Source organism: Lichenostomus cassidix, chromosome 8, assembly GCF_008360975.1.
Source record: "Lichenostomus cassidix isolate B80296 chromosome 8, HeHo_3.0, whole genome shotgun sequence".
Taxonomy (NCBI): Eukaryota; Metazoa; Chordata; class Aves; order Passeriformes; family Meliphagidae; genus Lichenostomus; species Lichenostomus cassidix.
Genome location: NC_139489.1, coordinates 11,235,503 through 11,259,467, shown reverse-complemented (window position 1 = coordinate 11,259,467; position 23,965 = coordinate 11,235,503). Strand labels below are relative to the sequence as shown.

General features: G+C 37.0%; 1 protein-coding gene across 1 annotated transcript in view; it reads right to left on the bottom strand.

Annotated features, from left to right (window-relative positions):
* The window catches only part of AK5 (adenylate kinase 5), an 82,054-nt gene that overhangs the window by 24,400 nt on the left and 33,689 nt on the right, over positions 1 to 23,965 (bottom strand). Inside the window, exons 7-8 of the mRNA XM_085067863.1 lie at positions 17,899 to 17,989; positions 11,598 to 11,674 (exon numbers count right to left, since the gene is read on the bottom strand). Of these exons, the coding sequence (XP_084923989.1) occupies positions 11,598 to 11,674; positions 17,899 to 17,989 (168 nt within the window). The remainder of the gene's footprint in view (positions 1 to 11,597; positions 11,675 to 17,898; positions 17,990 to 23,965) is intronic.

Genomic DNA, 23,965 nt, shown 5'->3' with positions numbered 1-23,965 from the left:
AAATGTCAGCAACAGCATTGCCAGTAACACATCCTCATGTGACAGCATTACATCATCAGTGCAGAACATCAGCACGAAGCATGTTCTGTGAGTCATCTCAAAGCAGCATATGGTTATCAAGCCATAGTTTCTGACAGCACAGCTCTCAGAAATAGCCACAGTTAAATGCATAGAGCTGCAGGAGTAGATGAAGTGGGACGAACTGCAAGGTGACTGGAATGGGTAAACTGCTGCCCACTGATTTTTACAGGGCTCATGCACTACCCTTGCAGGTTTCTCCTCGTGGTCCCATCATCACTGAAACTGAAGTACTCTTCATTAGGCTGAAGTACCATTACACTGGTTACACAGACTATTTTCATTTTTTGATTCACAGTAATTCTAAGCCTATTACACTGCAGCGGGAGAACTGCCATCTTAAAAAAAAAACCAACAAAAACCCCCAGACATTTTCAAATAAGAGATTAATTTATTTCCAACATTTCAAGTGACAATATGAACCCTATGTCCTTTATTTTTGGGTGTAATAATGCAATAAAATAATTGACCCTGCAAAAGACATAATGCATACAAAAGGCTTCATTTTAGATTCTACTTCTTATAATACCTTTGCAAGTGTATGGATAAAAATAATTTTAGGCACAAAGTTTAGAGTAAAATTCATTTAAAAATCAGGATCAGAATTCCAAGCTTACAATCAAATTAAAGAATTGAAAGCAGCATTACTTCTTTCAAGTTTTGCTCTTGTTCTCCCCGAAAACTACAGACTGAAAGTGCCTCCAACCAGTTTTTGTGCTGATCTGGGTGAGGAGCTAGATTTTTGGTGTGAGGTTCCTTGTAAAGAGTGACAGTCTGGCACCCTGTTTAATGCAGTCCCCTCGTGTTTACAGTTAACAATTGCCATTTCTGATTCTGCCTTTCTAGCAACTAGGTCTCTAAACTGTGAATGACTTGACCTGTATCAGGCTGAAAACACTGTTCTGCCTCATTACCAGAGCGCTTTGGAAAACAACTGTGGGATTTAGCAAGTGATCACATAAGGCAAAGTCCCTCCAGTTAGACAGCAAATGGTATTTGACACCACATTGCCATCAGCAATACAGTGATTTAGCTGCAATCTGTATATTCTCAGTATGGCTGCTTCCATGTACTTGAAAGCAACGTGAGGAAGATTACATTTTACACATAATGAGCTCTGAAGAAAGATGGGTACTCTGTAATTTCAGATGCCTTTACAGTCAAGTTGTATCTACAAATATTATCTGGAAACATATCCATTACTGGAGCATAGCTGTCTGTGTAGCTACTTAAACAATATCAAGAGTACATTAATTGCTAAATAGAGAAGTTTGCTGCCTGTAGAGAAACTCTTGCCTGACATTTGTCTTTAGAGTTGGAAAATGCAGGCTTTTGACTGCCATTTGACTTGTCCTTTAGGTTGTAATTAGTAAATATCTGACTGGTAGTAGATACTTCATAGGCTAATGAGTTTCAGTTACTGCCTGTCATTGCTAGCTTGTGAAGTAAGTCCACAGAACGATAGAATGGTTTGGATTGGAAGATCATCTAGCTCCAACCCACCTATTTTCCATAGTAACAAACTATGACAGTACATCTCAGCAAATAATAAAGGAATGATATAGAATTCTTAATAATTTTCAATTTTGCTGCTAATGAATCAGTAGTCTTAAGGCATATCAGCAAAACAGATTTAATTTTTTTCCTAGTGAAGGGACATTTTCTTCACTAGGACTTAGTGACAGCTGTTGTGAATGTCAGATACCTGATGAAATGAGAAAACTTTTCTGTTACCCATTAATAACCTCTGCTCCAGTCCTTGCGGGTTTTAGTTGGGGTTTTGCTTTACTGTTTTACACAGAAACAGAAAAGCTCTCCCTTATCACCTCACTGTTGCTTGAATGCTTCTAGAAAATAATGGTGAAAAGTGCCTGATACATTTTATTCATATTTGTACCAGATAGAACAGGAGTTTCTCCTCCAAATTTGCTGAAGACGATAAATAATCACAGAAAAAGGAGAAAAGAGGCAGCAGAATGAGACTAAATTTAAAATACAGCATGACTGCTGCTTAAAATTATGCTCAGTTTTCAAGTTTGAATTTGAGAATGTAAATATTCCAAGGAACATGTCAGACACAAATTATTTAAACAAATAAAAATTACATGTTTCTCTACTAGTTTTATGCAAGGGCAGTCCTCCCTGGGAATGGATTTTATGAGCCATACCATTAAATTTGATTTATACTTCAAATCAATTTTTGAGCCTGAGCTGCTTTCTGCAAGCTGAGTGTTAAAGTATGCCTCTGGAAAGCAGAGATGGCTGTGCTCTGACCTCCTCTGCTCCAGAACTAATAAATAAGGTAAGACACAGTAGGAATACCTTCACACTTCAAGACTTTTTTTTCCCCAAAATACAAATTTTCTTACATATTTCATACTGCTCAGCAGAGTGGAGTTACTTGTGTCAAAATGGACTAATAGGAATTAAGATGAGCTAACAGTGTTAATGTTTTTCAAGGTGATTTTTGTTTGTTCGGAATGCATACAACTGCAAAAACATCAGAGTTAATAACAGCATCTACAAAATGCTGACAGGTGAGATCACTGTGATTCCCTTTTACTTCTGGGTTTCTAGAAAAGACAAAACTCTGTGCCATTACCTCTTCTGAGGGAATGCTGAGGGAGCTGGGCCTGTTCAGCCTCAAGAAGAGAATACTGAAAGGGACCTAATCAATATCTATCAGTCTCTGAAGGGAGGTGTCAGAGGATGGACCAGGCTCTGCTCAGTGGTGTCCAACAATAGGACAAGAGGCAACAGGCAGACTGGTGCACAGAAAGCTCCATCTGAAAATAAGGAAGAACTTCTTCACTGTGCAAGTGACCGAGCACTGAGATTGCCCAGAGAAGTTTTAGAGTCTCCCTCACTGGAGATATTCCAGAACCATCTGGACACAATCCTGTGCCTTGTGCTCTGGGACGACCCTCCTTGAGCAGGGAGGTTAGACTAGATGACCCACTGTGGTCCCTCTTCCCACTTTCCCCATTCTGTGATTCTGTGATTATTCTTTTAAAACAAAACTTCTTATCGGTACTAAATATAACAATAAAAAATTATATCTATACAGAGTTAGAGATTAACCCATTTTTAATACTTGCAAGCCAAGATCACATTATCTGGCTTTTAAATTTGGTTGTTTGGGGTTTTTTTCAGATTTTGCATTCATGTTCTTCAAGAACATCAAGAAGAATATCTGTAGGTAATTTAGAGAGGAAAAAGTCATATCCTGTTTGCTAGAGTTTGTGGGGGGTTGGTTTTTCTTAACATCTGTGCATATTTATAATGGAAAAAATACATATTATTACTAAGCATGAAAATGAAAGCAAAATCTATTTAGTTTCATACTAATTTTCAGACACTGGAAAAAATTTCAAAGAAATTACCTCTTAAGGGCAAACTTACCAACAAGGTATGCAGCCAGAACACCCTCCCAGTAAAACAGCAGCAGTTTGCATCATCAGAGCAGTGTGGTAGTGTTCTGGTAAACCAAACACCTCATTTGCAATTTTAATAGTAATTTGATTAAAAAGCCTGAACTAGAGGGGACAGCATTTTAACTAAACCTGAAGAACTGGAGCTTGATTTTCAAATATATTTTTGTTTTAAAGACATTAGAGACATTCAATACCCCTATTATCTATACATAGCTGCTATCTATCACTCACTTTAAAATAGTTCTGTCACATACACTATTCAGTTAGTTTACAGTTAGGTCTGTATTTATAGAAAGCTCCCAGTGCCTACAAAATTCTTTTGGGAAGTTAGCACTATTTTTCCTTTAGAATTCTTTTTTCTGTAAATCACCATCACTCCTTAAATGATTCTTCTCTTTGTGGAGTATTTATGCTGTTTGGTATAAATTCTCCCAGGAGCTTTTTCTTGCATCAAGCCACTGCAGCAGAGAAGTGTAGCAGGAGACTTCCCTCTGTACTTGAACTGCAAACTTGGTGCTGCTCAGCTCCTTTTTTTAGACAGATGATGACAATCCCAATGAATGGATCCTTCACATCATACACCTCAACACTATATGCAACACCTCCACACCTCTCTACCCCAAGAGCTGCCTTCTGAGAGCTGAAATTCAGTGCTTCGGGTTTTTGTTGCTAGTGGTTTGGTTTGGGGTTTTTTTGTGTAAGCGCATTTTGTTGGTTTGGCGTTTTTTTAACTTTAGATAAGGCAGGCTTCTCTGCAGGCCTGTCTCGACTCAGTTTACAAAAAGAAAAAGATCTTGGCACAGAGAAGGACAAGAATAGAGTGTTGGAAAAAACGCCCCAAACCCAGCATGTGACCTCGGATCCTATGATTTGCTGCTATTCAGATAAAAATCGACAGTTATACTCAAATTTTGCCTCTCAAAGACCTTTTCTGCTTAACATTTGACCAAGCATATTCAAGGCTTACTAAAATATCTATTCATGCATCATTAGACAGTTTTACAACTTTCAACTTCTATAGTATTTATAAAGGACTTCTGTATTAAGAAGGAATCAAACTGTCTGAAGAAACAGTCCACAGATTCAAGATGCACTGCTGTGAAGGAGTTCTAAAACTAGGCCACTTTTTATGACTAGTATTTAAGCCCAAAATGACTAATGTTGACTGCACAATCATGGGATACATAAGGAGTAAAAAAAAACCAAATAGGAAACATATGGCTTTCTGAAAATACATAGGGGATTTTTTTTCTAATTTCCAATGTACCCAGAGAAGCCACTCTTCTGCTTCAGTACAATACAAATAAGTGATTTTAAGAGCAGGTTTGTATCCCATAGAGTAAAACAGCATCTTTGCAATCACTGCACTTTTATATGTGTATGTAAAAATATATAGGATGTACTTCGACAGTGATTAGGAAATATAAAAGAAATAAAAAGGCACTTTTTTCTGCAATGCTTTAAAATATAGGAATTGTTGCTACAAATGTTTTCAAGAAAAGGTTTTGGTAGCTGTCTTTAGGGATACTGGGCTATGTGAACAGAACCAATCCACAGCCCTGAGCAAGGCATCTAAATCTAGGAGGGAGAGAGGGTTTAAAATACACCTTTATATTTCTTTATCAACTTTTGGTATGATATGAAAAGTTTTGCTGTGGATCCTATTTGCATCAACTGTGTGGGATGCCTGATATCCCCCAAGAATTATGCAAGTTCTCTGGACTGTAAAGGTAGAACTCATAAATTTAGCTGTGAAGTTATATTTTGTTCATGAAGGCATAAGGCCTCAGTTTGCCAGTGGAGGGGCAAGCTGGTGTGAGGAAATAAGGTACTCTACCCTACTGTTACTGCCTACAGAAATGATGGTGAGATATTGTAAATTGTAATGCTTTTACTACAGACACTTCCACAAGCCACCGAGAAAAGCTTCATAATTTACTGCAAAAATATTCAGTGAGGCATAAATGCAGCACCTCTTGGAGAATAATGCTGTCACTGTTGTTTAAATCTCCAGTAACTTACCTGAGCTCACCATCATTGTAACTGAATCCTTATGCCCTGTACTGCTCAGCAGAGCTGCAGGCAGCAACTTTTGGTTCAAAATCAGGAAAGAATTGGATTGCAGAGACTTCAACTAACCTTGGCAGTTCAGTCTCCCCCAATATATGTAACACCAGAAAGTAAGTTCAAATAACATCTATAAAAGAAGAAGCAAACAACTGTTTCTGGCATTTCACATTAAAAAAAATGCAGATTGACTCTTGGGTTATTTTTTCCACATTTTGCCATGGTTTGCATAGGGTGAAATAGAGCAGGAGACTTTCTCGCATATGCCTTTATTACAGTGTACAATGGTGATTTTGAAAGAGAAAAAAAATTCTTTGTGCTTACAAAATTATTTAGAAGCACCAAAAAATACACATGGTTTGAGCTTATTCAGGAAACATTTTGTAAGGCAAACTGTAGTACTTTGTTTCTAGAACTGATTTTTTTTAAAGCATTTAATAGGATAGTTTCCATGGCAACTTGAACTGAACAGATTGTTCACTGACTTCAGTACATTTCTATTAAACATCTTTTCTCTGTAGTTAGGCCTGCCTTTCCAGCTCTTTCATGTCTTTGGGTGCTATTCATTACACCTTTTTGCAGATATCCTTAAACTAGATTGGACTCCACCTTTAACAAAAACAAATGTTGAAAGAACAGAGTTTCACAACCATTCTCTGAGTTTCCTCTCATTTTCTTTTCTATCCCATACTCCTGTTTTAACCAGTTTCCCTTTATAAACAGAATCTGTTTTTCAAATTCACACTGCTGTCTATCAGCAAAAGAGAAATGGACACTGCAGAAATGTTCAGCATTAAAAGCTTCTGGATACCCTTGGTCATTTTACTAAGACCTGTAATATTTAATGCTGAACAGCATATATTAATAAAACTGCTGTTACAGCAGAAGTTCCTTGTGTTCTCAAGTAAAAAAAAAGCACATGATTAATATATGACATTCTAATCTGACTCCTTGAAGAAATCAATTAAAGTTTATCTAATTTTGAAAGGTACCTTTAGAAGTCTGAATGAAAATTTCTCCTGCTAATGGAAGTGTGCAGTTTGCCCTCTGTAGTACTGTAATGCTAACCCCAGAGTACTGTGTAGGAAGACTTAAACAAATTACTTGGACTGAATCTCCAGAGCAGAGAAAAGGGAGTCAAAACAAAGTGACAACTGAGAGGAAACCCACTAAATGGAGGAAAATGGTCTTTGGTTTAATTCACAGAGCTTTAGTTAAATGAGGGTTTCAATTTGCTGTTGCCCATCAGTTTTATTAATATTTGTGTTCTGCCTCTGCATTGAAAAGGCTCACAGGACCTTTTCATTATGTCTCTTGAATATTTAAGTTTCGAGCCATGCTAATCAATCAGGCCGGAAATACTGTTATAGTCTTGATGGCAATGGAGTCTGTTTTGCATCAGTTCACTAAAAGCTTTCCTCCTGCTCTCCTACAGCCTGGACTCCTGTGTGCTTTGGACAGGAAACTACAGCAAGCTGTAAAACAAATCGTCACTACATGACAAAAACTTTTAGTCAAGAGGTCGTTTCCTCTTGTAAGAATGAGAGTAAGTGTCTGGAAGCATTCAAGGCCAAGTTCAATCAGTCTCTGAGCAGCCTGGTCTGGTGGAAACTGACCCTGTCCATGGCAGGAACTTGGAACTAGATGATCTTTAAGGTCCTTTCCAACCCAAACCATTCCATGGAATCTATGACCCTCTGTCCCAAATATTAGAAGAGGCTAAATATATTTTTGAGGTTTTTTACTTGAAGTTGACCTGATTTTCACGTTTCCCCAATTCTAAAGTTCTGTAAGCACTTGTTCAGGAGTGTATTCATTCTACACTTGCCTGACTGTATTTTAACTTTTTCTCTAATTACTCTAAATATTCCTCAGGCTAGCTAAGGTTGTCTTGAAAGGCTTTTTTCATGAGAAAATAATTGGATGCTCTTTTCTTCTGGAACTCCTTGATAGGGTTCACTGATGCCAATTCTTCAATACTCCCTTTTGGCCTGAATGCATTTGAAATAAGCCAAATGGTATGTTTCTAATTAAAAATCTAATTGTTAAAGATAAAAATTCTCTGATCTCTAGAAACAAGTGGCATTATATTGACAGTCTCTCTAGTAAAGTTGAGAAATTGAATGGCAAGTACAAATAAACACAATGAACGTTAAAAACCTTTATCACCCTTGAGAGCATTCCAGCAGCAAAGAACAATCCTTATTAAACCAGACACTAGTCATGACTGCAAGTTCTCCAAATAGAGGATATTCTATAAAGCTGTGGCCCTCAAAAACGACTGGCCCAAAATATAATCCTGACATCTTAATATGGGTGAAAATATCTGAAACTAATCAAGTTACTTTGCTTTTATATTTTCCAATCAAGTTATGAGTAGTGTAAGCATTATTCCAGAAAAGGCTACAGAGAGATTGTTAAGACATGAAATTTTAGCTGGTGCTTCCACAAGGCAGTCTCAGTTAGAGGTACTATTTGCTTTATTTATTTGCTTATTTATATTTTTCAGAAGAATGTATTTCAAAGTAATTCTAAAAACCTAGATTATTCCTTCTGTAATACAAGATCTGACAGATCTGAGACAAAACCAGAAAAATGTTTATTAATAATTTGGAGGAAAGATTTTTTTGTTTGTTTGTTTTGGGGTATTTTTTTGTTTGTTTTGTTTGGTTGGAGTTTTTTTTTTGTTTGTTTTGTTTTGTTTTAAAGGGGGTTTCCCCTCCTGCCTTTCAGTGCTGTCGGGACTTTGTGATTACAAGTGTTCTAGCTCTTGAAGTGTTCATGCATAGCCAGTAGAAAACCATCAGCTTGCTTTTAATTTAGTTACATGAATTTATCTGAATGTTTGTTTATAAAATGTACAATTCAAAGCCCAAGCTTTTTCTGAGTAGTTTTTAATTCAATTTCCCTTGCATACTCTTCCAGAAAAGCCAGATCTTAGTTTGCACTAGCATTGCTTTGGACTGTTCCAACACCAGGTCTCAGGTGTTTCTCCAAGCACTTGGTTGTATTTTGGAGCTCTCCTACATGAGCTAATGACCACATCAGTAACTGGCACCACACCACTCCTTCTCCTTGCTCCTGGACACCAATGAGAGACAATACTCTGGAAGAAGTAATGTATTTCTGAAGAACTCAGATACTTTGCTGGCTTAGTTTACACTGGAGATTTTCCTGGCTCATTCCAAGAATGAGAAAATGCAAAAGTATCTGTGTAAGTCCATTTCAGCTGTGCCAAGATACCCACTGCCAGCTGTGACTTTGTCTTCAGTTCACTCTGTTTGACCCCTAACCCCTCTTGTTCCAGTTACCAAGATGTTCCCCTAAAATTCAGCCATTTTTAGCAGCTCAGCTGGGTAAGGTTGCCTGGAAACCAGCCTTCTTATCCCCCACGTTCTCATGACAGATTTCCTATGCAATAACATCACTGCATGACACATTTGTATCCAGATATGCATTCTCTTTCCACTTGAGATTCTCTGAGTAAAGGTTGTTGATGCTTCACACAATTCATAAACAGCATGTGGTAAATCACTGGAGTATTAAATCACTGCCACAGTTAAAATGAGCTCAAGTTTTGCATGTGAGCAGTTCCTCACTCCTGAATTCAGTTATTGATCGTTACTTCCTGAGAGTAATTTCTAATTTGTTTTTCAGACTGGGCAGCTAGGTACTATTATGATTTTATGGTAATCTCCACTCCTTTTTTTGCTTCTGTATATAATACTTGCTTTCATAATTGCAAATTGGTTGCAACTGCTTTCTCCTTTATATTTTCTTTATATTTGTACAGGCATCTCATATAAACTGGGTATAAAAATATTTATTTTAATATAAATATTTATATATTTTAAAATATCATAAAATCATATCAAGATACCAACTTGCAGTTGAAGTGAGTCATTGTCAGCCACTTTATATTTATTTAGCTGTCCTTGACTGATGGGATTTTAGCACTGTTTTAGCTTCATTTCTCCTTCTTTGTTTGATATCAGTATTGCACTCTTGCCAGAACGGCAATGTGTTAGTTTAGCAAAATAATGAGAAAACCTAAGTGCCACATCTGGCAGAAGGAATATTTGCCATTGACAAAGACAATAAGGTTCCATCATAATCTTCTTGTTTAATCTCATGTGGAAATGACATGCATTCAGAAAAAAAGCAGTCAGTGCTTTTATGGGCTGTGTAATGTATCATCAGTGAACTATATAGTTTGAAATTATTATGATATTAGTATAATTGTCATTCTGTTAATTATATTTTCTTTTATAACTATAAAACTTGTGCTTGTTATGTAAACATTACGAACCAGGAGTATAATTTCTTTAGTGTACACACTCTTCCAAAATAACCTATTTTAAATGTCATTAAAATGCAAAATTTAGCATCATCATAGCCAAACATAATATAAATATAGATTCTGCTTTATATGCCTAAACCCTTCAATAACGAAGTAGTCAAGTAAAGACAAAGATAATGGGAAATTTAAGAGTTTCCTGGACAGAGAATGTTTTAAGAAGGGTTGATGAAAGAATGGGATTTAAAAGGGGATTTGGAGACAGAGGCAAGCTGCCTGCTTGAAAAAAAGCCAAACTGAAATAATTGAGCCAAAAATAACAGCAAAAGGATCTATAACTTACAAGAAATTAAAAGGGTTTAGAACATAATATGTTGCAGGTGAGGATCAAGTGTTGCATTGAATACTGTGAAAGAAAACCAATGAAAGATCCAATGATAATGAAAATTCAGTTTTGTTGGCCCTCATTTGTCACTAGCTTTAAAATGTCACAAGAAAAGATATCTTTAGCAAGTAATGAGGAAAGAGGTGAGAACATTTGCAACTGCATTTAGTTGAATGACAACAGAAACACAAATTAACAGTCTTTGCCAAGCTGCTCACAATTCTAGAGAAATGTTTCTGGTATTCATGTAGAAAATACAAGCAGAGTCATGCAAAAGTGGAAGACAGGAAGCAAAACATACAAAAACATCACCCTTAAGTATGGTGGTGTGATAGGCAGATGGCTTTCATTTTTTTTTTTTCAATTCTAAGTCATTCTTTTAATGCATACCCACAGCCCAGTAACAAGAATAATAACACTTCTCCTTAGTAGAGCATCCAAGCCACAGGGACCTCCCTCATTTCAGTTTGTGCCCATTGCCTCTTGTGCAGTCACTAGGCACCAATAAAAAATGCCTGGATCCATTTTCTTTGTATGCTCCCTTCAGATTTCTGTACATTTTGATGAGATGTCCCTGAGCCTTCCCTTTTCCAGGCTGAGCATTCAGGTCTCTCAGCATTTCCTTGTAAAAGAGATGGTCCAGTCCCTTAATTATCTCAGTGGTCCTTTGTTGGACTCTTTTATGTATCTCCATATGATGTATACTGAATCGAGAACTGAACACTATTCCAGATGTGACCTCATCAGTGTGGATATGAAAATTTTAGGGGAAAGATATATACAACCTTTTTTTCCCCCTCTCTCTGGCATTCTTCCTATATACAAGGAAAACTCCCATCAAAATTTAGTTTTTGCATGTGGATCGAACAGGAGCAGTAGAAAGGCTGGTTTCAACATACTGTGAGGATTTGTTCTAGTTTATTCTTAAAAACATTTCTTCGTAGGGAGAATGTTTGATTTGGTTGTAGTTATATTTCACACTTTTAATAATTTCATACTGCTCTTTTGAAAAGTGTTTTACTTCTTAAATATGCAGCAGACTTACAAGGATTTTAGCAATTCTATTTGCCCCATTTGCCAGCATGTTCAAATTTATGGAGGAAACTCAGCAATGCACAGTAATGGAAGAGACAGGCTTTTAATACTACAATAACATTTATTCTTTTTTCCTTACCAGAAAGCAACCTCTGTGTATCATGTATTTAGTTATGTTGCACTTAAGAATCCCTTTGCCTTATCTATCCTTAAAGTTCCATTACCTTGTTCAGACAAATTTTATAGCACAGTATATATATATAAAACTGTCTAGAAAAAAGCCATATCTACAGAAAATTACCTGGTCTTCAAAGTCAAATTCTGTATAAACAGTATCTCCAGGATCCATAATCAGACTGCAGTCAAGTTCATTTGGCCCTAAAACAGGAAAGAAAATTAGAATTCAGAAATGGATTGAAAATTTTCACTTAATGTGGTGGAACACTGTAATATCTCCAATTGTCTGTATCGGCAAAAACTGTGATCCAAGGAACCATTCAGGTTTGCTAGAGCACCCAGGTGAATGGTATTTCATTAGCAAAGCCTTCAAAGCATCCATAAAAGCTACCACAAATCTTAATCAAGAAGGGTTATGCTAAATGGTGAATTGTTTTAGCTAGATTGCATATTTATTGGGCAGGGTGTTCTGCGTGCCATGACTTGCAATTGTAAAATTGCCACACTCAAGGGAGAATATAAATCTGTTTAAGGAAAAGAAATGAAATACTAATTTCTGATTAGCAGATGAGGATCCTTGAGTGGTGTTAATAAGGGACCAAAGCAGCATGCTTCCAGCAGTGATAGTCTCCATTTCTATCCTATTCATCCCCTTTCCAAGGAGACTGTGGGGCTCTGCCCCTTCTCCTTGTCACCTTCCTGTGGCAGGTCCAGGAAGAGTGCAGTCACTTGCACTTGGGATGACGAAATTCAATTGTTGAGAAGTCTTGACCTAGCTGAGCTTTACAGTTTAGCGTCAGCTGAACTGCTGGAGGTGCAGGACAACAGAAACTGAGTATTGGTATTTCGAGAAGTCATGTAAGAGGGGAGTCAGTGCTAAACCACAATGGGAGGATAAACCACCAATAATTTTTCTATATAAACATAAGAAGGGTATAACAAAGCCATCATATTCTGGCACTGTCACCCCATTTGGATTATCTCAATTGTGGGCAACGAAGAAGGAAATGGTCTCCTGGGTTCTCCAGATGGTGCAGCCCTAAACCAAATCCTGTGCATATTCTAAACACATTAAAATGTCAGTAGGCATGAGACTATAGAAGTACTTTCCACAGCATTATTAAAATGAGAATAATAAAAATCCTGTAATGACAAACAGAAACCTAAAAATTGTAAACAGCTGGCAGTGACAGATGAGTCCAACCACTCCATATGGGGAGCAACAGGTAACACCAGGGGAAGTGTGTATTGCATTTTGTTTTGTGCCCCATATCCCCAGTCAAACAAGATCACTAATGAAGAGCACAATCCCCTGTCCTGGGTTACAGGTGTCTAGCTGGTATGACGTTACTGCAAGCACTGGCCCTGAGGGTTCATAGTTTTAAGCCTATTGCTCACCTGGAGTTGTTTCCTCACCATTAGAGCTGTTTGTATGGGTGGCTTGCTGTAACAAGCACTATCAATAACAGATTTTGCAGTTCAGTTTGTACCAGGTGCATTTATATATTACTTGGGTTTGTTTGCTTTGAAAGTTTACATAGTAATAATCTATGTAGCTGGTGAAGTAAATATCCCTGACAGAGAGAACAGAGGAGAGGAAATGGATGTCATGATGACCCAAATGTAACTGCTTGGTACAGATGATGATTTCAGGGTGTCTTAGTTCTCAATCCTTATCACAATTTCTGCCAAATTAATTTTCAATTTAACCTTCTGGACTACATTAGAGATACCAGGAAAAGATCTGCGTCTACCATCTGATGGTGCTTTTGTTTTGGTTCCCTCACTCCCGTGCCCCCACCCCCAATGCTCATGTATAGTTTATCAGATTACTATAAAAAATTACAGAAAGGAATTGTACTCCTGGTACTGCAAGTGTCACCTATACAAATGCAGCATGTTCTCTAGCATGTACGCTTTATGGTCTTTTGAAAATATCTGTCTCTAAAAGATATATGCAAGGAAATAGATTTCCAACTGCTGAGAGAATCCTAATTTTTGATTTATTTTACACAGCTGACATCTCACTCTTAACACCGTGTCATTGTTGATAATATAATTTAACTAAGCCTCAGTTGTCACTGGCACTGGCCTACTCTGACACATCAATCACTTTTAAAGGCACTTGTGTGCACTTTATTAAAGGCACTTGATTAACTGTCACTTAACTACCAAGAGCAGTACGTATCCTTAGCTAGAAACATTAGTATGAAATATGGTGCTGCAAACTTAAATGTAAAGGTCAGGCTGAAAATGAATACTCATGCATAATGTATCTTAAGTGATAAAAGCCATACTGCTTATACAATTTTAATATGGTCAAGCATCTTAAAGCCTTTTTTCCTTGAGACAGGACTGGTGTCCTTGGCAAAACAAAGCTTCTTTCTAGGGTATATTGAAGAAAAATTGAAAACCAGTCTTTTCCTTCATGGTTTAATGAAAACTAACAAACCCCATAACCATCTATCACTGAACCGTGTTCAGACTTCTCTACCCTTCTCAAATTGCCTAAAGACAAACCTATCAGAAATTAATTGAAGCAAATGACTACTCCCAGGACAAGATAAAAAAATTAAGGAACATATAAGCATGCTTGTGATATCCCTGGTGCAGCATGAGGAGTTTGCTACGCTCCAGCCCAGTTTCTTGCTGGAGGGAGCATATTTTGCTAAGGTTGGACTAAATCCTCCTACACCAGGTTTTCCAGGGGGAAAGAATGAGCTCATTAACTGATCGCTGTACGCGGCAGCAGAGGCACACCAGAGAGCCCCTTGGCAAGGTACTGGGAGGGATCCTGCTGGTAGGCAGATCTACTGACAAGGCTAGAGCCAAAAGGAGAGCCTTAGAAAGTGGAGAATTCAAAACTCAGCTCAGGTTTTCTAAACCCAGGTTTAAATCAGCAACATTTTATGTAAAATCTGTGGTAATGTTTATCTATCAAAGGTGAAATGCAAAATGCTGGCTTAAGGAAAAGAGGACAACCGGTTAAAGTGCTTGGAAGCAAACATGCCCTGCTACTTTCAATGAGACTGCAGGCTGCACATCTCATGTCTGACAACAAAACAGCTGAGCATAAATAAGTTTCATTGCCCTTTCTGAGTAAGTTGCATTATTTTTCTTTTGCCAAGTTGGTACAGCGAGAACTAGGCTATAAAAACAGTTAATAGTTGTCTACTATTAGAAGGAACAGCTTACAGTCTGATTCATCTTAATTCTTTCAAAGGGGTGTCCCATTCCACCAAATAATCTCTTGTCTCAAATAAGATCCTGGTTAACTTGGGGCATTCCTTTGCTTGTATGAACCTATAGGAAGTGATCTGAGTAACCTCATCAATTGCAAAAGGGTAAACTCAAGTTAAAAAAATATTAATTAGGTAAGCCCATGAAGGTTCTGCTGCCATGGAGAAATAACTTGCAAGCACCTGATCTTAAAAGGCACCCTTAGGGCTTAAAATATGTGTCCTTATTTGCATGAATAAAGTTAAGGCAAGGGAGACGTGGTCATTTGCATATGCCCTGTGTATTCCTTAGAGAAAGAAAAGAGAGGGTTTTAATAGGTGCAGTGCTGCACAATTAAAAAATAAAGCAGTTGAAGTTTTCATTAAATCCCTGTTAACTGAATAATCAGGTCTCCAGGGAGGAATGGGCTGAAATAAGAAAAAGCAGAGAGGCAGAATGCATTCCCTTTTTTTGCCATGCTTTGTATTTTGACATTGAAGGCATCTTTCATGAAGATTTGTCTTGTGAGGAACCCAGGAGGATCCAATGACACAGCACTGAGGGATGAGGTGAATTAAAGGTGGCTGCAGTTGTCCAAGGATGTGCCGGCAGGTGCTACCCCTGCCAGGTCTGACAGCCAGGGACAGTGACACCCCTGCAGCAGAGGGGTGCATGGCTGTGCTCAGTCACTTCCTTCACCATGAGGCTGTATGTTACATTTCACGCTGTGTTTCACATGTTGTTTGTTACTCCAAAGCTGAATTGCACAAGATTGATCATGGAAAGCTGAGAAAGTGTGGCTGTTACAGGCAGGTATGTAATTCCTACCACAGAAATGCACCCCAAAGCCCAGGGGATCATGGCTGCAAATGTCTCTAGTCCTGTAAAACATTTCAGTGGTTGAAGCCTGGGTTCATGGCACTTTTTCTGAAAATGTGTTTGTCCTTAATTTGTCATGAATGCAAATGTCAAGCGCTACTTTTTCACAGTTCACTACATTCATTTATACAATGAAAATAAACTGTACTGATCTGTCTGAATTTATCTGCAGTTGGCTTCATTTCCCATCACAAGGTAGATATGACCCATCACGTGAGTTAATTACGTTTGCTCCTTGGACCATTTGTGTTTTGGCAAATCAGCTAACAAATTTCCAATCCTTGCTTAAATGCATTACTTATTTTGAATCCTGCTAGCAATTCTATTCAAATGGTTCATTGGCTCAAATATGCCCCTACTCATATTTTAACAATTATAGTATTCACACAGTTCAAAACTGACTGTCATAAAAGTAATCTAACCCTATCCTGTGAAACATACTGCTTCTCTTAATAGCATGTTTAAGCTAATAAAATAAAAATGTCTTTTTATGTTATGGAACATGCTCTGAAGCACTGTCTAATAACTCAATTAATACATGTTGCTTATAAGCACTTGGGCAAGACAAATGCTTAGAAGATAAATTTCAAGTGGAATATTATAGAAATAATTTGTTGAAGGACTGATTAGCATTAGAATGATTACATTTTAATTTTCCTCTCAGTAAGATGCTTCTAATACAAATTTTATTGCAACCTTACACTGTTGAGTTTCATGACAAGTTGTTGCTCCTGGCAACAGTCTTAATATGTTGTAGAAGGCAACAATGAGAAAATGGTATTTCCATCTGCAAACATTGCAGTTATTTTCTTTCAGCACATATTGTTACAAAGTTGATTACAACTGGATTTTACAGATATAACAAATGTATTAGATTGATGTGGAGGCATTCAAATATTAGGAATACTATGTTTAAGTTAGCTACAAGGAACTACAGTATATTCCAGTATCACTAATAAGATTAGAAGAGAAAAAGTGAGATCAAGACATGATGGAATTGCAACCTCCAATTAAACACCAAGAAATTAAACACCTGATCTCATAGAAATCCTTCTTCAAATCTCCTTACTGTTATCAGTGCTCAGATTAGGCACTAATTAGGTGATTGTGGCATGGCATCTTCTCATAGCTCTCCAATTATTTTGGTGAGGGATTTATTAAATAGATCAGACTTTCCAGGAACTGACTGGAACTCATCCAAATCACCACCAATTTGTGCAAATTGTTTAGCTCTTGTCAAGCTGTTTGTCAGAGCCTGCACCTCTACGACACTTCTTTCCTCTTCCTATTCAGCACTTAAATCAATTAGGGAATCCAGAGGCAATTATCAACACAATGTTGTACAGTGGGAATGCCATTTTAGGTTTGGGATCAATCTCTTGCCTCTATGAATAAGGCTAAGCACAAAAGAATTAAGTGTGCCACTTAACAGAGAAAGAGAGTCATCTTTATTCTTGTGTACATCTTATTTTGAGGGTGGCCACTAAAAACCTGTGGGGTTTTTAGCTGATGCACTTTCTATAATTTTCAACCTCCTCCCCAACCCCCCTTGCATTCACTGCCTTCCCCCTCCCCACCTTGATACTTCATCTTTATCTCAGTTTGAACATTATCAGAATTTTCTTTTTGTGTGCTGTTTCAGAAGCAATTTATAACATCATCTACCTATGTAACCCTCATGGGTTATTTGGAAAACAGCCAGGGATGCCACTGTAAAAGAAAGAAGTTGTGAAGTTACCAAGGAACATTTTTCTGCTGCCCTCAAGCAAAATATTCCTGACAGATGATAAGGATTTCCAGTGCTTTGATTTTTAGCTTCAATTCTTTTGCAGTCCTTTGTCTCTCAAAGGCTTTACTTTGAAGACATTCAAGCCTCAGTAAGCACAAATAATAAAAAGACAAATAAATAAAATCCCCAAACACCTGATTTATATTCACACACCATTTCAGAATTAGTACCAATTATTAGGGAGGAAGTATGATCATTAGTCTCACAGGACTGGTTTTCTGGTGAACACCAAGGTATCAATGGAACTGAAACAGCTGACAACTGGAATTAATGACTTATACAACTTTTGTATTAATAGTATGGCTTAGTGGACTTGCCGTAGTATTTTAAGGTTAACTTGTAGATAAACGTTGTTGGATGGAATATATGAAGTTTCCAAACATAAAGAGGGTTTTTTTCTCCTTGATTGTGCAAATGTTTGGGGTCAGTCAAGACTCTGCTATAGTACCTACATCCAAAATTGAGGGATATGAAAAAGGCATCCCACCAATGTCAAAGGTATAATAAATATGGTTATTTAAATTTTACATTAACTCACCTGCTGCAGTCTCTTTGTTTGCAAATAGTTTATTGTCAACTGCTGAACTTATGTCAGAGAACACTTCTTCTTCATCTCTGTCTGCATCAAACTAAAAAAAAAAAAAAAAATAAAAAGTTGGCTGTGGCTAGCACAGGTTTTTCCCATGAGAAGTTTTCTTGTGTTTTGTAAATAAAGATAAAGTTTGGATGTTTTTGGAACAGTGTCCCAGAACTTGGGCAGTGCAGGCCTGGCCAATCAGGCCTGGGGGAAGGCTTCTGACTGACCAATCTGGGTGACTTTTGAGAACTCTATATATGTGATGAAATCAAAACAGTAAAGGTCATTCCTTCTTGCCACTGAGAACCGATGCATTCATTACTCTGCTAGCTGCTCAACAGCGACAGTTGGCAATCAGACACTGCCTACTACTTGGCTGAACATCAACATGTACAGTGACTTCTCACCCCAAGCCTTCCTGATAGGAACCTTTCTATTTTTCTGTGTGCTGTCCATTGCTTTAGGTATGAATCATTTAAATTTTGAATTTAATTTTGTAAACCATTTTGCTTACTTTTAATAGCCTGTCAGAACAGAAGCTACAGTAAAACTGATTTGGTCTCAGTAAATGAAGTTTCAAAGCAGAAAGTAAAACTAGAAATGCACATTATTTCCTCGATTCTTGGAAAGCTGAAAAAAATGTCAGCATAGAGACCAGAAATGGGATTACTTTACTGTCACTTCTTTTTGGTGATTAGCAAAATTAACTTTTTAAATTTGCAAGTGAAAAACTTTCAGCAACTTCTGAATTGTCTGAAACAAATTTTTGTGACATGTACAATTCTTCAAGTAGTTGAACAAAACTCTTAGGAAAGAGTAAGTAAGTTTGAAAATCCACTGCTTATAGAAAAGAGTTTTCCTTGCTCTCTCAATAGCAGGAAGTGTAATGGCTCACTGATAAATTAATTAAATCAGGAAAGAAAAACTGCTTTAAAATGACATAAATTTAATTTCTTACCATTTTAACTTTTTTGGTTTTTTTTTTTTTTTTTCCATTTAGTCTACCTTTTGCCTGAATTCTGATACTGATTCTCCAAAGTTTTTTCTCAGCTCTATTTGACAGGTTCTTTTTATGGCCAGGTGACAGGCTTTACAGTGGGTTTGTGATTTTCCTTATTGTATTTATCAAGCTTCATTTATTTAGATGATCACTTATTCAGATAGGTGAGCCTACTATAAATATCAATCCATGGAGTTTTCTGACTGGTTCTTGAAATGGAGTTTGAGAGTCTGACCCTGAGGACCACTCAGAAGTTCATCCTGCAGCAGTCACCCATCTGTCTGGGCAGACATTTATCTAATCTCGAGAAATTCTTTTGCCATTTATTGTTCGTCATAACTCAAAGCATTTAAAAAAAAATTCTAAAGCAGAAATTTGTTTGTGCTTACCTATTAGAGGGATTACATTTGAACTTGTGTCAAAACCCAGGCCTGTGCAAGAACAGGTCTTAAAGCTGTTGGGCTACTGTTGGGCAATTTATTGCCAATTTATATATTGCCAATTTTATCATTTACAAATATTATCAATATATTTATTTTCACAAAGAGCAGGTTTAGAATGTCCTTGTTGATAGGAAAAGAGTGCTCCTAAGAGATGCTAGGGAAGACATACATCATGTTTGTGGGTATGTGTATGCAAAAAAACTCAGTAAATTGTAATCAGGTTGTGTCTGATCATTATTGTGTAGGTCATACCACACTTGGAGAGATGACAGACTTGCTTTCTCATTAGCAGCATTCCTCTGAATAATCCAGTTCACCATGAAAAAAGCACATGATCAGTCTCAAAATGTTCTGAAGGTTCTGAGAATTTGAAACACCAACTTCCCTATTCAAAGAACACCAGCTGTGCTTCAGCATTCTGAAAAGTCTGGGCTTTGTAATGAAAGCTTATATTTTCACCCAAAGAAAACCAATTATTTGAAGCTTGCACATAGATTCAGTTTTCCCCTCACAAAATGAGAATTGTAATACCCTAAGCCACAGGAAGGCCAGGTAGCTTCCATGGAGAAATTATTTTTGAACGAAACTAAGTAACCTTGTGAGTTCTGTATTTCAATGAATTGCTAAATATTTTAAAATTAAATCCTTTGATAATTATTGGAGTCTTGAATATAAGATAAAATGTACTCAAACAACCCCAGTCACAAAGAAAAAACAGAAAACCTTGTGTTTTTAGCAGAACCTGTCTATATCCATAGGTTGCTTTCCTGACTGAAAACAAATTCCAGATGCTTCAAAACATAGCTCTTTGCAACTAAGTCATCTAGGGGTATCTTTCTGGATGTCTCAGTTTAATTACAGTCAAGGCCCATGCTTTATATAAGTTTAATTTTATTAAACATTAGCTGTATTGTTGTCTGCATTGATATAGTCTTTACCAGTGATACAGGAAGAAGCAAAATGCTTCTTCCCTGTGTGACCAAAGGGGTTTGAGGTCTGAACTTTATGGCATTTCCCTCCATGAGGCACTAATGGTGTTTTTGTTCTATGCCATCTCTGTTTTGTTGGGGTAGGAAAAGATTAGGGAGGAACTCAGAGGACAAGAGCATCACATTTCTTTAAGAAGCTAATCTTAACCTCTGATCTAGGAAAGGTTTCACAAACCTTTCTAAAGTATGTTTAGGGGCTATGCTTGGTTTTATTGTTATTTTTTAAGTAAAGGATGACTGGCTTAAGGATGAATTTTCTGGAAAGTTTATCTCATTTTCACATAAGCATTGTTGAACTGCAGAATTTGACACTGGCATGGTGTTACATAAATATGATGAAAAATATATCTTCTGCATTGAAAATAATTGCCTAGGGAATGCAGGTGGTTGCTGTGCTCTCAGAGAGAAAAAATGATTAGTGTTTCTAAATAAGCACCCAACAAATCCCAGCCCACAGAACGATCTTCACAGAAAAATTGTCTGAGTTATTGAACATTGCAAATCTCACTGGTCCATGATGATAAATGGAGGTTTGGTAATACCATGTATTGAATTAAGGAATACAGTGGACAGATTTTTCCTCACATCTGCCAGGGAACAAAAATCAAGGAAACTGCAGTTAACTAGAATTTTGGGTGCAAGTGAAGTCCTTCAGCCTGGCACTGCCCCCTACGGACTGATTCACCTCCAATGAAACTGGTGCTTTTTGAGGTGGTTTATCTAAAACATTCCCAAAATAGGGGGAGATCCCACTAGCCTTTCAAACTGGAGTACAGGAAAGCTAGAAAGAAATCTGACTGCAGCAGACTTGCAGGGAATTCTTGTCTGTGCAGCTGGAAATAAAGTTAGAAATGGAGAAACCTTAAAAATTCCCCAAGCAAACTTGTGGTTAAATAACATGACACTAGATGAAAATGTCCTCTATTTAAGGATATGATGGATGTCAATTAAAAGAAAATAAGCCATGTCCAAATTAAAATAACAACACTGGACCAACTGCTCTACAGCAATATTTTTATCCACCTCTTGCTCTCTTTGCTCTCTTTGCAGGCAAAGACTGTAACTTGTACATGTCTGAATGTTTTCTCAGTGCTGAAACATATATTTTGTCACTGAAAGAAATGCCTGTCACTGAAAGAGAAATTTTAGAAGTTATTATATCCAGAAGACAAAATTTTAAGATGCAAGGATGAAGGGCATGTGAGACAAATTCAGAATGGAAGCAAACATCAAAATTTATTCTGACATCACTATCTTTACTGCTTAATTAATCATAATTTGCAATGGATTCCCCATGATTTGAAAACTCTAGATTATTCCTAAAAAGAATAATATTGATAAATTATTATTAATAAATAAATAGGAATTCAGGGAAGTCTGCAGTCCAAAAAATTGTTCTGCATAGCCAGAGCTGTCACCTCTGGCTTTGTAATCCATTAACCAGATACATGGAAGTGAAACACAATCATTGTTTAGGAAGTGGAAAAATTACCCATATATTATCACCTGCAATGAGGAACAACTTCTTCTTAAATAAAAGTAAGAGGCTTATCCACAGAAAAGAGAACATGGCTTCTTGTATCACAGTTTTTAAAAGAGATACCTATTTCAGAAGCCAGATTGCACCACTCTCCCTTAAGTGTTGGTATTTTCAGTTGAAAAGTTGACAATCCTAGTAATATAAACAGATTCATAAGATTGAGGAATTTATAATCATTTTCAGGTGGCAGCAGCTACAAATGTGACAAGAAGAACACACTGTTATTATTCATACTGATTTAGGCAGGGATTTTCTCCTGAAGGATTGAAAACAAAAAAGAACTAGTTCTATTTTACTCCTGGCAATACTAAAAGGTGACGTGAGACACACACTTGGGGTGTAGGTGCTGCTTTACCATTTTTTGACAACCACACAGAAATCCCTTAATTATTGTTGTTCCATCTCTAGTTTGCTTCTCTTAATAATTACAATTTACTTGTTCAGTTACTTCTAGAGAAAGTGGAAAAATCAAAACAAAAACACCAACAACATGGGAAAACAACAAAGAAATATATGAGGAAAAATATATAAGATAGGATAATAATCATTGGGATGGGGGGGAGAAAAATTAGTTGAAGCCTTGTATAGGAATACCAATAGGCAGAGGCACTGAAATGAAGCTGGAATGTGCAGACTGGGAGTTCAGGGAACATTTCCCTATTATGAAGTATTTTTAATGATACATTTAAACAAAACCAAAAAACCCTCCAAAACACCACAAAATGGGGGGTTAAGGATATAGGGGAGAGATATTTCTCTCTAATCCATTCTCTGTTTCTAATATTTTCATTATTTTACATCAAATACTCTGATATCTCAGATTAATTTTTATATTATATTTTACCACATACAGAAGAAAAACTACAATTGAAATTACATTAGAGCTCATCAATTATTTAAAAAATATGATGCAATTAGCAGAGGTCACAAACTGGTATCCGACAGAAATTTACAATGAAACTGAACTGGAGATGTTAACAGCATCATTATAATCCTAAGGAATACTCTGGTTTATCTAAAATAAACCTCTTAACACCTTATTTTTTTACCACGGGAGTTCCAGAGAGGCTTCATAAATAATTGCAGAGTCCTCATATGTCTATCATTAGTTTTTCAAGTTGCACTTGTATCTAAGGGTCTCTTGCTATGAGTGCTACTTGTAAACGAGCATGAGGGTAAATGTTCTCCAGCCCTGAGCAGAGCTGACAGTTCTGCAGCAGCTCCTGGCAGCTTTTGTGTGTCTCAAATTCATTTACTCAGAATAGGTGCAATTCAAAGCCATTAATTATGTGATTTTTGAACACATTAGGTGCATACACAGGCCCTTGTATGATAAGAAAAAATTTAAATTATTCCATCAAATTCAAATAACATCTTCCAGCAACATTAACCAATACTAAATGACCCTCAAAAAAATACACGATGGTAAGAGAAAGTATCAGCTAATTTAACTGCCTTATACCACAAAATGTGAAAATACAGATGTGCACACCGGTGCACACAGACATTTTGTATTTTTTCTATTTTTCCATTCACAGACCCTTTTCTACTAATTTGGCAGGACATAAACAATGAAATTATGACAAAATACAGGCTTGGGGATTTTTTTGTTCTTTAAGTGATTTTGTCTTTTTTCATGCTAAACTCAACAATTTAGTGCCAAGGCACACAAGTGTGGTGATGTTCTGCCAGTTTCCCTCCCTCCACAGTAAAACTGCTAAGCCAGCTCCCAGACTTGGGATATTGAACAGTGCAACAGCAAGGAAATGGTAACTCTCACCTGAAGAAACAATTAACAGCAGCAGAAGTAATAGCCTGTCTTTGTACATTTATGTGCAGTAATAGCTTTTGATAGGTAGACAGAGGGAAGGTTCTGTCTTTATGTTGTGATCATTTGAGCAACACCCTGACTTACATCAGTTTTCAGCTGATAATAATGAGCGCCTCGGGCAGTGTGGTGGCAAGAGATGATGGGAAAGACACCATGCAATTACAGACCCTTGTAGAGCAGAAAGCAGACAAACTGAAGGAGAGTTGGATTTGATTGGGGGTGAGG